Here is a 13253-nt window from a genome sequence, read left to right as displayed (position 1 = left end):
ATTTTGGGTTTTTATAGCACTCCTAATTTACTGAAGAGGGGTGAGCAAAGAGCTGTTAGGGAAATGTCCTGCCCTGCCCTCCCGTCTGCAGCAGGATGAATTCGCCATCCAAACCTCCGGACCCTTAGCATGAAGGCAGTGGGTGCAAAAGCCAGCAGAGGACGGGTGAGGTTAATCAGTACTGCAGAGGTGTTTCTGAGTGTTTTGAGAGTTTGCCAGCGACTCCCTCAGTCGGCTTGGTTCTCAGGCAAGGGTTTCTTCTCAGGCAAGGGAGTGTGAGATAAGAGTGAGTTACCTCTGACATGTGGTCACTGCTGCAAGACGACAGTGGGAACTTTGGATCCGGGTAGGAAGCCGCATCGCTGGGGCATGCCCCGGGAGGACTGGGCAGGTCCAAGGGAGAGGTGCTGTGCTGGATGGCTGCAGTGAGAAGGAGGGAGGTTGTGTCTGCAGGGTTCTGCCAGCACAATGTGGGCGATGACAGAGCACCCAGAGCGCAGTCAGCACTGGCAGCCAGCGAGGCACCAGCTGGGCCACTCGAGGCGTTGGTGGCAGCGTTAGGAAGGGAGCTACGAGCTTCGTGCCTGGCCATTTTTTTCAGCAGGGCCTGTCCCTGGCCGTGGTCCGAGAGGTCTGGGTGATGGCGGAGACAGGTTGCTCTCCACCGCCCAGCAGAAGCAGGAGCCGGGGCCGGGGCCGGGGCCGGGGCAGGCCTCCTCCAGGCTGTCCGGCAGGGAACTACAGCCCCCGAAGGCCTTGCGCGGAGCCCGGCCTTGCAGCGGCCGTCACACTACGACTCCCAGCAGGCTGTGCGCGTCCGCCCCGGGGCCCGCGTTGCCGGCCGGTTTTCGGTTCGGTGCCCGTGCCTGGCAGCTCCTTCTCCGCCTTCCAGGGTGCGACTGGGCCCCGCTGTTTTCTCTGCCGGGCTTGGCCAAATGCGTGAACTCCCGGGGGCCGCCGGCGGCCTTTCGGTTCCCAGCGTGCTTTGCGCGGCGCGCCGACAAGGATGGCGGTGGCCGCGGGGCTGTGGCGGTAGGTGCGGGGCCATGCCGGCCCGGCCCCGGGCGCTGGCTCGGAGCGGTGAGTCGGGCTAAGCGGCAGCGGAGAGACCGTGCCCCGCCAGCCCTGGGGCTGCGTGAACGCCCGGGGCACCGGTCTTCGTCCTGTCTTCGGTACCGGTGAGGCGGCGGCTGAAGAGTGGGCCCTGGTCGGGCTCCGAGGCTGGAGCGGGTGGGAGGGGGTGGAGTGAAGGAGGCAGGGGGAGCGGGGGAGTTCAGGGAAGGGGAAGTGGAGACCCTGCTGCTGTCAGGAGGGCGTAGGTGCAGCCCGATGCTCGCTGGGGCTTCACTGGGGTGCGGTCAGAGGTGCCAGACCCGAGTTACAACACGAGGGGTTACCATCAGAGGTAAGGCACGTAATACAGGGGCTTAGAGGCGTTTTGGGATCTACTTTGATGGAATTATTCCAACTTTGGCAGGGCAAGGCCCAAATAAGTGATGTGCTCTAATTTGTCCCTGCTTTGTGAGGGCATTGGACCAGAAAGGTCATCCAGAGATCTGTTCTGATCTGTATTACTGTATGATACTTAAAGGGGGCTCCTGAGAAACGTGGGAGCAAACTTTTTAGCAGGGCTTGTTGCAGTAGGACAACGGGTAATGGTTTTAAACTAAAAGAGGGTAGATTTAGCTTAGCCACAAGGAAGAAATTTTTTATGCTGAGGGTGGAGGAGCACTGGCCCACGTTGCCCAGAGAGGTGGTGGAGGCCCCATCCCTGGAAACATTCCAGGCCAGGCTGGACGGGGCTCTGAGCAACCTGATCTGGTTGGAGATGTCCCTGCTCCTTGCAGGGGGGTTGGACTGGATGGGCTTGAAAGGTCCATTCCCACCCAAACCATTCTGTGATGTTTAAGGGAAGGAAGCTGCTGGCAGCAGTGCTTTGTGGATCCAGAAGTAAGGAGCGAGGGAGGATTTGGCACTGTCATGCTCGAGTGCTCCTCTGGAGTGCTGGGTGGGTGCAGCAGACTGTCAGTAAGGTGACCACTGTCTCCTAGATATGTGCCTTTTTGTGGTGAACAGACCTATTAGGAGCAAGCTGTCGTGGATTGGGATGAGGAAGATGGGAAGGGCTGTATTTTTTGGATTGTTAAAGTGCAGCAAGCCTGACTGAAAAATAAACGAGGGCTGTGAGACAGTTTGGAAAGAGTGCTAAACCTAGCAATTCTGTCTTGAAGCATGGGAGGTGGAATTTGTACAAGTTTTAGGGGTTTTTTTTAGGTGATCAAGGTATAAGAGCTGCATTCAGAGGAGAAAAATGTAATGTAAAGAGATCAAAATTATTTCTCTCTTTTCTGTGTTCATTAAGAAGGATTTCCAACCATATAATTTTATTTTGTGGGGGTTTATAAGAGGATATGTATTGTTTGAAGTGCTGAAGAAGTGTTATGGAACAAGTGTCGTGAACACTGCCACGCTGCTGTTAGCTGCTCTGAGCTGAAAACTGCTTTGCTGTGGAAAGGACCAAAATGAGCTTACTATAATGCTGTTGTGTATGAAGAGTTTTAGGGGATGCCTGAAGATCTACCAGTTGGTTGAGTGGGGAGCTATCAGCTAGCTACGTTTGGATTTTTGAAAGATGTTCAATAAGGTTTGCTGCTGAAGGCTGTTAAAGAAATTAAGCTGACATAGGAGAAGAAAGTTGTTGCTTGATTAAATGATTAGCTAAAAGATAGGAAATGGAAAATCCAGCTGTCACAGAGGGGAGTGAGGGGGAGTTTCTTTGTGTCTTTGCTAGAGCCTGCATTCAACATATCATAAACAGGAAAAAAAAACAGTGAATGTTGAGGCAATTTAATTTTTCCTGTGAAATCAACTGATCTGTTGCAGTAAAGACAAGTGCTGTCAGTGAAGCTTCAAATTCTTTGTCCTCATGGGTGGCTGAGTGACACAATAGCAGGTAATATTAACTGTAGGTGAGTACAAAGAGATGCAGTGTGGGGCAGAGACCATCACAACCTTATGGTTGTGTGTGTATATACACACATTTGTGTAAAGTGCGTGTATAGTGCTGGGGTGTGAAGTGAACATACAGAAGTGAGACCTTGGCGTAATAATAAGCATTGCTTAAAGCAATTTAGTGCTCAGCCGTTGTACGAAAAGAGAACAAACCGGAGCATTATTATTTATAATTATATAAATTAGATATTTCATATATCATATATAAGATTTATGTATAAATAAAAATTATTTATAATGGTGTGCACACATCCTGAACATTGTAGACGAATGTGGTCCTTTCACCTCAGAAGGAGTTGAAGGAGAGGTTTAAGGGGTTCAGAGGAAGTAGATAAGGATAGCTGAAGATAGCGGACAAGTTCTGTTGTAGGAATGAATGCGTATGTCTTTGTGGACGCTTTTGTCTGGAAGGGGTCTTTGAGTGGGACATGCTAAGGAGCTGTAAAATGGCAAGTGGAATGAAAGTAGATAGGAGAATGACTGTTCACTGCTTCAGTACAACTCATTGATTACTCACTGCCAGTACAAGAGCTACAGCATCCCAAATTAAACTATCAGGTGACAAGTACGAGATGAAAGGGAGCTGACTTTGGGAGTCCTGGTACGGGCTAAAAGGTCACAAAGCTTCCAAAAAGATCTGAAAAAAAATTCCCTGACAAAGAATCAGTTTGTTGCTGTTGAGCTTGTGACTCTCAAACATCTGGAAGCAGAGGGAATATTTTCATGAAACATCACTGTGGTTTTGACCATTTGGCACACTCTTCCCATCTGAACTGGCCAATACAGAGACAGGTTACTTGTGCCCACAGATTTTTTTGAGAGACAGTGCAGGGATTTTGATGAGTTTGAGAGGCCTTACATACCTTTCCTGCCCAGGAAACCGGACAGCTTGAGAACTAGTTGATTACAGATGTTTAGAAGGACCTGTTTATTTTGCTATGTGTGTTTCTGCTTATGCAAAATTTGAATGTGATGTATTTGATCCCAGTTAAAAGTCTATTCAAACCTGTGCTAACATATATGCTTTTGATTCACCCTTTTTCTGTTATACTAGTGCACGCTTTTGTATGGATCTGGCATTTATTTTTAGAATGAACAGAATTAAGGTTTAAAAAGTTATAAACAAAATTCTTCAGTCAGGGCTGAAATGTTCATCTTGGAGGATTAGAGGTGGATGGATTCAATAAATAGATTACTTTATGTTTTTTTTAAGGACTGTTTTGTCTTCACAATGTTTGGGGACTTATTTGAAGAGGATTATTCCCATATTTCGAACAATCATTGTGGGAAAGGGAAGAAATCAAAGCCCAGAGATTCTGAGCCTCCAGCTCCCAGGGGTTTCACTAACCTCAGTGGTATCAAAAATCAGGGTGGGACCTGCTACCTCAATTCCCTCCTGCAGACTCTGCTTTTCACACCTGAATTTAGAGGTAATATGTTCCAAATCTTCTTAAAGTAATGTTGGAATTGATATTTTACAGTGACTTGCAGTTCTTGTTATTTCAGAAACACCACAGATTGTTTTGTGTAAATGAGAGAGGTTATTCTATCCATAAAGTGTCATTAAATTTTTAATGCAACCACTACAATTCCTAAAAAGAAAAAAAAATAGATTTTGACGTTATTTTGCCTGTAAACACTTTCATGCTTAATTATGCTTTATTGTGATAGCTTGAACCAGTTACAAGGATGAATGATCTATTCAGAAATGTTGTTTAATGTCTTAATGTGCCAAAAAGAATAGCGTCATAGTGCTTGACAGTCAAAATACAATAAATCTTTCAAGAGGAGACATTGTCTGTTTTTAAATAGACATTTTTCCTTACATTTGTAGAGGCACTGTTCTCTCTAGGACCTGAAGAACTTGGGACTTTGGATGACAGCAGTAAGCCAGATACAAAGGTATTTAAAATTTTCGTAACATTAGTCACTGCTGAATGTTGATTTGGAAGAATATTGGTTCAATTTGCATGAAGCCTTTAATGAGAATGAGTGAAAGCCCAGCTTTGGTACTGAAAGACAGTTTGGTTGGCTGATACTTGATTTTGCACACAGATGTAAGTTTTCAGTGCCATAAGCTGTGACTTCAAAAGTAAGATACTGAGCAGAGTATAGCAGAGGTCGTTTTGTCTTCAAGGGGAGCAGGAACAATCCTAAATTCTGTACAGTCCTTTTTTAGATTTTTCTCTTCTGTAATTAAAGCTACAGTGCTATGACTTACTTGCCACCAGAAAAAAAAAGTCAGTGTGTACAGCCTAGATGACTGCAGTGAGGCTGTCTGAATGTTTAACAGCCCACCCGTGCACAAGATGGTATAAGACTGGAATTTAAGTTTTGTTTAAACGTGGTTACTAAAGTTGACTATAGAATTTCATTCTTTAGTTCTCAGGTTAAAGTGACAAAACTGGTTGTTTGGAAACTTTTTTTCTTTGTAAGTCAAAGATAAATATAGGTAGCTGATCAAACTTGTTGACATTAACCGTTCTCCTTTCCATCTCGTTCCACCCAACCACCAAACCCTTTGCTGAGCAAGGAGTAGCACATGTTAAATCTGTATGTCATGATGTCTTGTAGCTGAGTTCTTAGGGTTTAGTATTATGAGAAAGATCCGAGAAGTTTGTCCTTTTTTACTATGGTGGTGGTTTAATTTTAATCCATGCAGTTCTGCTTTGTCACAGAACAGTTCCATGGCTATATTTGGCTGACTAAGGTGAGGCACTGTAGATTTTTGGGAACTGAGTCTGACTGATGTTCTGGTGTGACTTGGGGTAACGTGTTGTGAAAGCCATAGGCAGTGGTGGTTTGTAACAAGTTTTATACTAAATTATTTTTCTTTTTATTTAAATGGCTGGTTTGAAGACTCTTTCTGATCTGTTGGGTATATTTTGTTTTTTATTTCTAGGTTCGAGTAATTCCATTACAACTTCAACGGTTATTTGCCCAGCTTCTGCTCTTGGACCAGCAGGCTGCATCTACAACAGACCTGACAGAGAGCTTTGGGTGGAATGGCCATGAGGTACAAAGCACCATCCGTGACACCATCAGTGACAAACTTTTTCCTGAATGAGAAGATTGTTTTGGAAATCTGACATTTAAGCAGTATCTTAAAATACTTCAGGTTGTGGAGATAGCGTTGAATTGGGTCAGCTCTTGTTGTAGACTATTGAATCTCCACGTCAAGTACAGGGCAGTTATTTATAGTGAGCAACCAAAGAAAACTGTTCTGTTAGATAAAATTTCAGTAGCTTTTCCTTTGTTTTTACAGGAACATTTTTCTAACAGTAATTAGGGTTCTTGTCCTACAATACTTAGATTCTTACATAAATTGGACTGTGAATTCACCTTAGATTTTAGTCTAAATCTACCCAAGTGAAAGTGTCTTTTGTGGGTTATAGTTTAGGTACTTGTAGCTGTGCAGAGAGCATGACTAAATGAAGAATAACAAATAATAGTAAAGATTGTAATTTACTTCTCAAGGTAGTAAATATATGGGTAGTCATTGAGACAGTTTTGCCACCCTTAATATATGTTGGTTTTAAGCAATAAGCAAAGCAGATGGCACTATCTTATTTCTTCAAGTTTGTTTTCTTTTATCATGCAGGAAATGAGGCAGCATGATGTGCAGGAATTAAATCGGGTTCTGTTCAGTGCTTTGGAAACTTCCCTTGTGGGGACTTCAGGTCATGACCTTATTAATCGATTGTACCACGGGACTGTTGTCAAGCAGATTGTTTGTAAAGAGTGCAAGAATATGAGTGAGACACAGGTAAAGCCAGAGGATTTTCCAGGATAGGTTTCTCTTCAGTCTGTTGAAGATACTTTAAATGTTCTGTTAAGTCCAAAAGTAAGGACATTTTTCTTGAGTGTCACTGGTGGCCTTGTTGCATCTAGGTAGTGTGTATTGGTTAGGGCACTGCAGACTTGAAAACACCTGAAAATTGTGCGTGACTTTGTTGTTAAGTCTTGGCTGGCATTTTCTAAACCACTTACGTAAGGCCATGACTCAGAGGTGAAAAAACAAGCATTGTATTTTCTACATCGGTAAACGTTGGCTTTAATAGATGTAGTTAGGAGAGAGCTGAACAGTGGGGTAACAACAGTAAAACACATCTTTACGTTCTTTTACTGCTTTTTGTAATTTTAAAAAGCATTCCTCCTTCTTGTTGTTTTGTTTTAATTAATTTCTCTTATGTGGCTATTCAGGGTTTCGTGTGGTAGGGTTTTTTTTTCTTCAGTTTTTTGTTTTGTTCCCACATCTGCTGTGGTGAATGGGATGAGTATCTTTTTAATGTGCCATCAACTTACCACTTGCTACCTTGTTTTTCTATTGTACTTCTGCATAGGAAGATTTCTTAGACCTAACAGTGGCGGTAAAAGGTGTTGCTGGCTTGGAGGAGGCCCTGTGGAACATGTATGTAGAAGAAGAGTACTTTGAAAATGAGAACCTGTATCGATGCGGAGCCTGTGATAAACTTGTTGAAGCTTCAAAGGTAATGCACTGGTGGTTCTCAGTGTTCAGTTTGCTGACAGTTAGGAGCTTTGTTTATATTGCTGTGTCTGCCCTCTGTCTCTGAAATAAAAAAAAAATCTGCATCTTTAATCAGATGGTAAATAATAAGAGAGTGCCAAAATCTGAGCTGTTTTTTAAACCTCAGCAACTATGTCAAGAAAAGCTCATGTGATTAATTTCTTGACTTGAATGTTGTTGCAGTCTTTAATCTAGCCAGTGGTGAATGGAATGACATGTGATTTCAGGAGTATTGCCTCATTCACACACCTCTACTGCACCTGGCTTCGTGCATTTCAGAGGATAGACCGAAAGATAAGCTAGAGAGTAAAGAAAAAATAAACAAATCCATGTCATGAGGAAAACCATGGAAATTCTCTCATGAGGAGCCCAAATGGGAGAGAGAAAGTAATGAACAACTGTTGCTCTGCACAGGAAAATGGGATCTGTTGATCCAGGTATTGCATTGTTTCCCTGATGCTGAACAGGTTCTTGCGGTGATAAATTAACACTTTAGTAGGTGTTTTCAGTTGTTCTGTTTTGCTAGAGTCTTCAGGTGAGTAAAAATTTATCCATGCAACCGCTACCACTTTGTGTCCTCTCTTACTGAGCTTTTCAACCACTTGCCGCGTGCTAAGCCAGTGGTTTCTGACCATGGGCGGCACCAGGAGTTTCCCTCCATCTGAGCAGGATAAAAATCCAGGCAGAGCAAAGCTTCAAAGTCATGTTCCTGCAGTCAGAATATGGACTGTGAAAGTCTTCTCCTTCAGGCTGTGGCTTGAAGATGCTTTTGAAGGATGTGATGGGTTTGTCTGAGTTGTCCTGCTTTGTCATAATCTTCTTGTTAACGTTTTACTGCTTTGGTCTGTGCTCAGCAATGGGTAAGAACTGTTGGGGTTGGGTTTTTTTTTTTAAATACTTATTTTTTAAATAAGTCAAATGCGGTGACACTTGTTGACATGGTTGACACTTGTTAACATTGGTATCTTCCAGAGGAGTTGTGTATGTGACCCTGAGTGCTTCGTTAGATGGTGGCATGGCCGTTAACACTGGTTACTGTCCGTGTGCCAGGGCAGTGTGCAGCATCCTTGTGCTGACAGCTTATCCCTGTTTGTTGGTTTATAACAGTTTGAACTGGTTTCCCTAACACAGTCATTGAATTTAAGACTTTTTATGTGCCTTGTTATCTGTCCCCTTAGCCAGGGCCAGGGAAGGGCAGCCCAGCGAGAGCTTTATGGGAGTTGTACATCTTTGAATTGCGTTTTTCCAGAATGGTAAAAGTGGTGTTTGGTTTTCTTCTGTGCAAATCTTTCATGTCGTAATTTTTAAATAAAAAGTTACTCTTTTTTCTGCTATTCCCAGTATTTTTTTGTAAAGGGGAAGCAGACATAGGCTGATAGTGCACTCTACCTTTGACATACTCTGCCCTCTTCAAAACAGCGAAGCTCTCTGGCCTGCTGTGGTGGCTCTCCAAACCTTGTATCACCCTGAACATGGAAAGGAGTGGGTTGAAAGGCAAGCTGAGGACAGGTGAAGTTAATGAGTGACTCAGGAGTTCAGGAACACTTGCTAGTGCTTCAGATGGTTTAATTATAAGGGCTTGTTTGAGTTAAACTTTGCTGGGTTCAAGGGAGGGCGAGATAACAGTTGCTTATATCTCAAATGTGGTCATCCACGCAAGATGACAGTGGGAACTCTGAACTTGTGTAAGAAGTCACATAGTGGGAGGGACGCCAGGGTGTGCATGGACAGCCCCAGGAGAAGAGGGGCTGCGCTAGAAGGCTGTAGCAGGAAGGAGGGTCGTTGTATGAGCACGACTGCTGCCTGTGGCCTCGCAGGCATGATGTGCGTGATCTCAGCAGACCATAGTGAGAGTCAGCACTGGCAGCAAGTGAGGTGCAGGCTGGGTCACTCAAGGCTTGGTGGCAACATTAGGTAGGCAGCTGCCTAACAATGTGACCTCCTGCCCACACCTAGCCTGTTTGAAAGGCAAGGTGGCCCACACCTACTGCTCCGTTCCTCTGTTCCTTCAGTGTGCTGTGGGTCTTTGTGTGTTATTCTTACCTCTTTTTTGTCTTGGCCTCTAGAAAATGTAATAGTTGAAGAATCTTGTGTTCCAGAACTCTTGTCAGATTTTAGTTGTACAGTCTGATTATCACTCTAAACTTGGAAGAGCATGCAAAATCCTTTATGCCACTAAGCTCTGCACAGTAGTCTTTGCAATTGACTCAAATGAAATACCTAATTTAGGGAGTTTCTTAAACAATATGTGTGTTCCTGAGAGGCTATCTGGTGTGGCTCTGCAAATGGAGAGTTGTGTGGAAACATCGGAAAGGCTCAGAGTTGCATCTGTTGAATCTACACTTGCATTCAGAGGTGATACAAGATGGTTGGTTTTGCTTCACACCAGAGTTCCTAATGTGCTCACACACCAAATTGTTTGATCTTGATTAATGTTCTTCCTTACTAAAATGCATTGGCTTTCCTGCCTTGAAGGCCCTCCTCTGTATAAATGAGGGAGACTTTAACCCTTGCTTGGTTGTTCTGTATGGTCTTGCAGGATACACCTACCCCATGCCGCTCTGGCACAGTGTGGTGCTCGTTTACTGTAGCCCACAGATCTTAGTCCAGGCCCTCATCTTTGAGCAGCCTGGCAGATCTGAAGCAAAATGCCCCTGTGTTATTTTCTGCTGACATTTTTCGGACCATTTCTGTTGCATTTGGAAGCAACCCCACAGTCCCTCAGCAGCGGGCTGCAAAATGCATGTGGGAGTGATCTCTTTTTCTGGACAATAGACACCTGTCAAACCTAGGTTATATTGCAGAGACTTCCCGTGTGCCTGCATGAGTCCTGACCTATACTTGTGGAAGTGGAAAACTCCTTAACAATCATTGGAATAAACTTCAGGTGAAGTACAAATGCTGTGCTTGGAGGAGATAACCAGAAGATTAATAAGCCCCAGCCTCAGCTGATGTCCTTCCCTTGGAGCAGAAGCAAGCACATAGGCTATGTTTGTAGGTTGAGCCTCATTTATAGTGGTTTTTTTTTGGTTTTGTTTTTTTTTTCCCTTCCCCTGGGTGGCTTCACAGCACCTGTGCCAGATGTTGAGCGCCTCGCTGTTCGTCTGGGTATGGCAAAGCTACCCCAAAGCTGTGTTGCTCTTCTGCAGTGCCTGCTGTTCAGCAGCAGTTGAGCGTTTGTGCTTTTTGCTCTGGGCTCCCAGGGTCTGTGTGGGACTGTTGGTGGCAGGGGCCAAGAGCAAAGCTGCTGGGAAGATGCTGTATACTCTGACTTCCTGCGTAAGCACAGACCCTAGGGTTTGAAGCAATTGTTTCTTAGTATAAAATTCAAGAAAATCCTCTCACAAAGAACTTGCGGGATATGAAAATAAAACTACCGACTACAATTGCAGCAGTGTCCTCTGTTTTCTATAGCAGGATGAAGTATGGGACTGATGATCACCATTCAAGGAAGGTGTAGGGCTTAACAGAGGGGAAAGATCTTGATTGCTTTTAGGATGTCTAATTGGTAGGGAAATTGAGAATTAGGGAATACATTTTAAAAATGAAAACACTGGTCATGTCTGCCTGGTTGTAACGAAGCTTTGTTGGAAAAGAAAAAGTTGACCATAGCAAAGTGGAAACGCTATTCTGTGTAACCGTGTGCTTACAACTTTAAAAAATCATTTTACAGTCTGCTAAACTACGCAAGTTGCCACCCTTTCTCACCATTTCTCTCCTGAGATTTAACTTTGACTTTAAGAAGTGTGAACGATACAAGGAAACAAGCTGCTATACATTCCCTGTCCAGATAAATCTGAGGCCTTTTTGTGAGCAGGTATGTACTGTTATATTTGTTAAAGTTTCTGCATACTCTGCAGAGAACTGGTATCTCAAGGACAAGTTATCTTCTGTTTTGCATTTGTCAGGGCAGGTTATTTGAGAAACTTTGCGGGATTCTCCTCTGTCCCCAATTCCAAATTTTTCGACTTCCAATTTGTTTCCAAAAGACCACTTGCTAACTGAGTGGGAAAAACCTTGTAGCTATAAAAGGAGAAAGAGTATAATAATGACCTAAAAAGATTATATTCACTTGAAAGGAAGTTTCTCACCTAGAAATTGAAATTAAATTCGGTTTTGTATTGTCATCGTCTGATAACATCATGTATGAATTTAACTATGTATGTTTTATGTGCCTGTAGTTACTTCATTTGTCTTAGGAATCTGTTCTTTGCATTCATATAGTTTGATTATACATGGAGCTATACAATTGCTTGATGACAATTTTTGATCCTTAAAATATATAAAGAATATATTTGCTAGAGGCACTGTTATTGCAAAATATATTTTTCGTATTGAAATGTTGCAATGCAAGCTTGGAAATTTCTCAGTGTTTGCATTTGAGGAAGTCTTTTTTTTTTTTTTTTTTTTTCAGTTGGTTTGTGTATATAATAAATGTGTTGCTTGTTTTTTCTCTAGTCTTTTAGACAAAATAAGCCTGGTTATGAACAAACAGGTTGAGCTGTTTTATTATTTGCATCAATATTCCATTATTTAAATTTTTTAATTTTTAATTTCCAGTATTGTTCAGAATCATGCTTTAAAAGTTGCTTAATAAGCCTGTGACTTGGGCTGTGGTTTGTGTCAGTCCATGCTTGTGTTCTCCAGCACTGAAAAGCCATTTCAATATCTGCACATGCAAATGCACACTGAGAAACATCTGAAGCCGTGGTGATGGTGTAAAACTGGCCTTATGTGAAAGACTTACTGATATATATTATTGTTGTTATTATTGTTCTTCTTTTAAAGACTGAAATGGATGATTCAGAGTACATGTATGAGCTCTTCTCTGTTATTATACATAAAGGTGACTGCTATGGAGGACACTATCATGTTTATATCAGAGATGTGGATGAATTAGGAAACTGGCAGTTACACGTAAGTAAGGAAAACCTAAAGGTTTTTCTTTCTTGCTTGATATGTCTTATTTTTCAGAAGAGTATCAAGAGCTAGTGGATGAAATGTGCATCCAAACTAACAACTATTTTAATGAGATGTTTGGTCTCTTACTGGCTTCCACAGTGGACCATCTCTGTCAGGATTTTGTAGCAGATTTTAGCTTTCCAGTCTGCTGAACTATCTAGCGTTATTTGGCTTACTTTTTCTTTCCCAAATGAATTAATATCTTTGCTTAAGACTAGCGCAGTCATTTTAGTGGATGACTCTGGATGGCTCTTCGTAAATAACACAAATTCCTTTTCAGTTAAAAAAAGTGATAATGGGTATTCTATATGAAAATATAGTCTGTAGAGGGTGGCAGAGGCAGCTTACCAGAGCTTCCTTCACACTGAATTGTGCATGCTAATGTTAGTGCAGACTGTAATCGAAAACCGCTAGTGGTGTGTGAAACAACAGTATTTGTGAGTCTCTTATTTTTCTTATACAGGAGGAGGAGGATAGGTGGATTGACGATAAGACTTTAAGAGATACCGAAAAAGCGAAAGAAATAGAAAATCCGTTGGCAACGTTGGAAGGGATATTATCAGAGGTATGGCATGTAAGGAGTTTATTGCTTTGATTCTGATACTAGGGAACTTGGAAGAAGGGGTTAACATCTGCAAGAGTGCATAAGTTTAAGTGTATGGAACTTTTCTGAATTGACTGTGAAGCAGATGAAACTTGTAACTTAACCTAACTTTAATACTCTTCATACAGAAAATGCCGTATTTCTTCA

The 13253-nt window shown here is 42.8% G+C and overlaps 1 protein-coding gene across 10 annotated transcripts in view; it reads left to right on the top strand.

The window, feature by feature from the left end:
- The first annotated feature begins 585 nt into the window (after positions 1–585).
- The window catches only part of USP40 (ubiquitin specific peptidase 40), a 44899-nt gene continuing 32231 nt past the window's right edge, over positions 586–13253 (top strand). For 5 of the 10 annotated variants that reach the window (XR_015258874.1, XM_086750435.1, XM_086750436.1 and 2 more), the window contains exons 1-9: positions 1990–2953; positions 4226–4442; positions 4847–4914; positions 5915–6028; positions 6614–6778; positions 7356–7502; positions 11214–11357; positions 12329–12457; positions 12966–13067. Coding sequence is in view for 9 of the 10 variants with exons in the window: in XM_086750435.1 (XP_086606561.1) it covers positions 4244–4442; positions 4847–4914; positions 5915–6028; positions 6614–6778; positions 7356–7502; positions 11214–11357; positions 12329–12457; positions 12966–13067 (1068 nt within the window). In the remaining variant the exon portion in view is untranslated. Of the gene's footprint in view, positions 1179–1989; positions 2954–4225; positions 4443–4846; positions 4915–5914; positions 6029–6613; positions 6779–7355; positions 7503–11213; positions 11358–12328; positions 12458–12965; positions 13068–13253 lie in introns of those variants that run through there. The other 5 variants (XM_086750431.1, XM_086750433.1, XM_086750438.1 and 2 more) reach the window with 5 other exon arrangements.

This window comes from Chlamydotis macqueenii, chromosome 6 (assembly GCF_036417535.1).
Source record: "Chlamydotis macqueenii isolate bChlMac1 chromosome 6, bChlMac1.mat, whole genome shotgun sequence".
NCBI lineage: Eukaryota > Metazoa > Chordata > Aves > Otidiformes > Otididae > Chlamydotis > Chlamydotis macqueenii.
The sequence above is the reverse complement of the archived record's forward strand: the minus strand, read 5'-3'. Positions and strand labels throughout refer to the sequence as shown.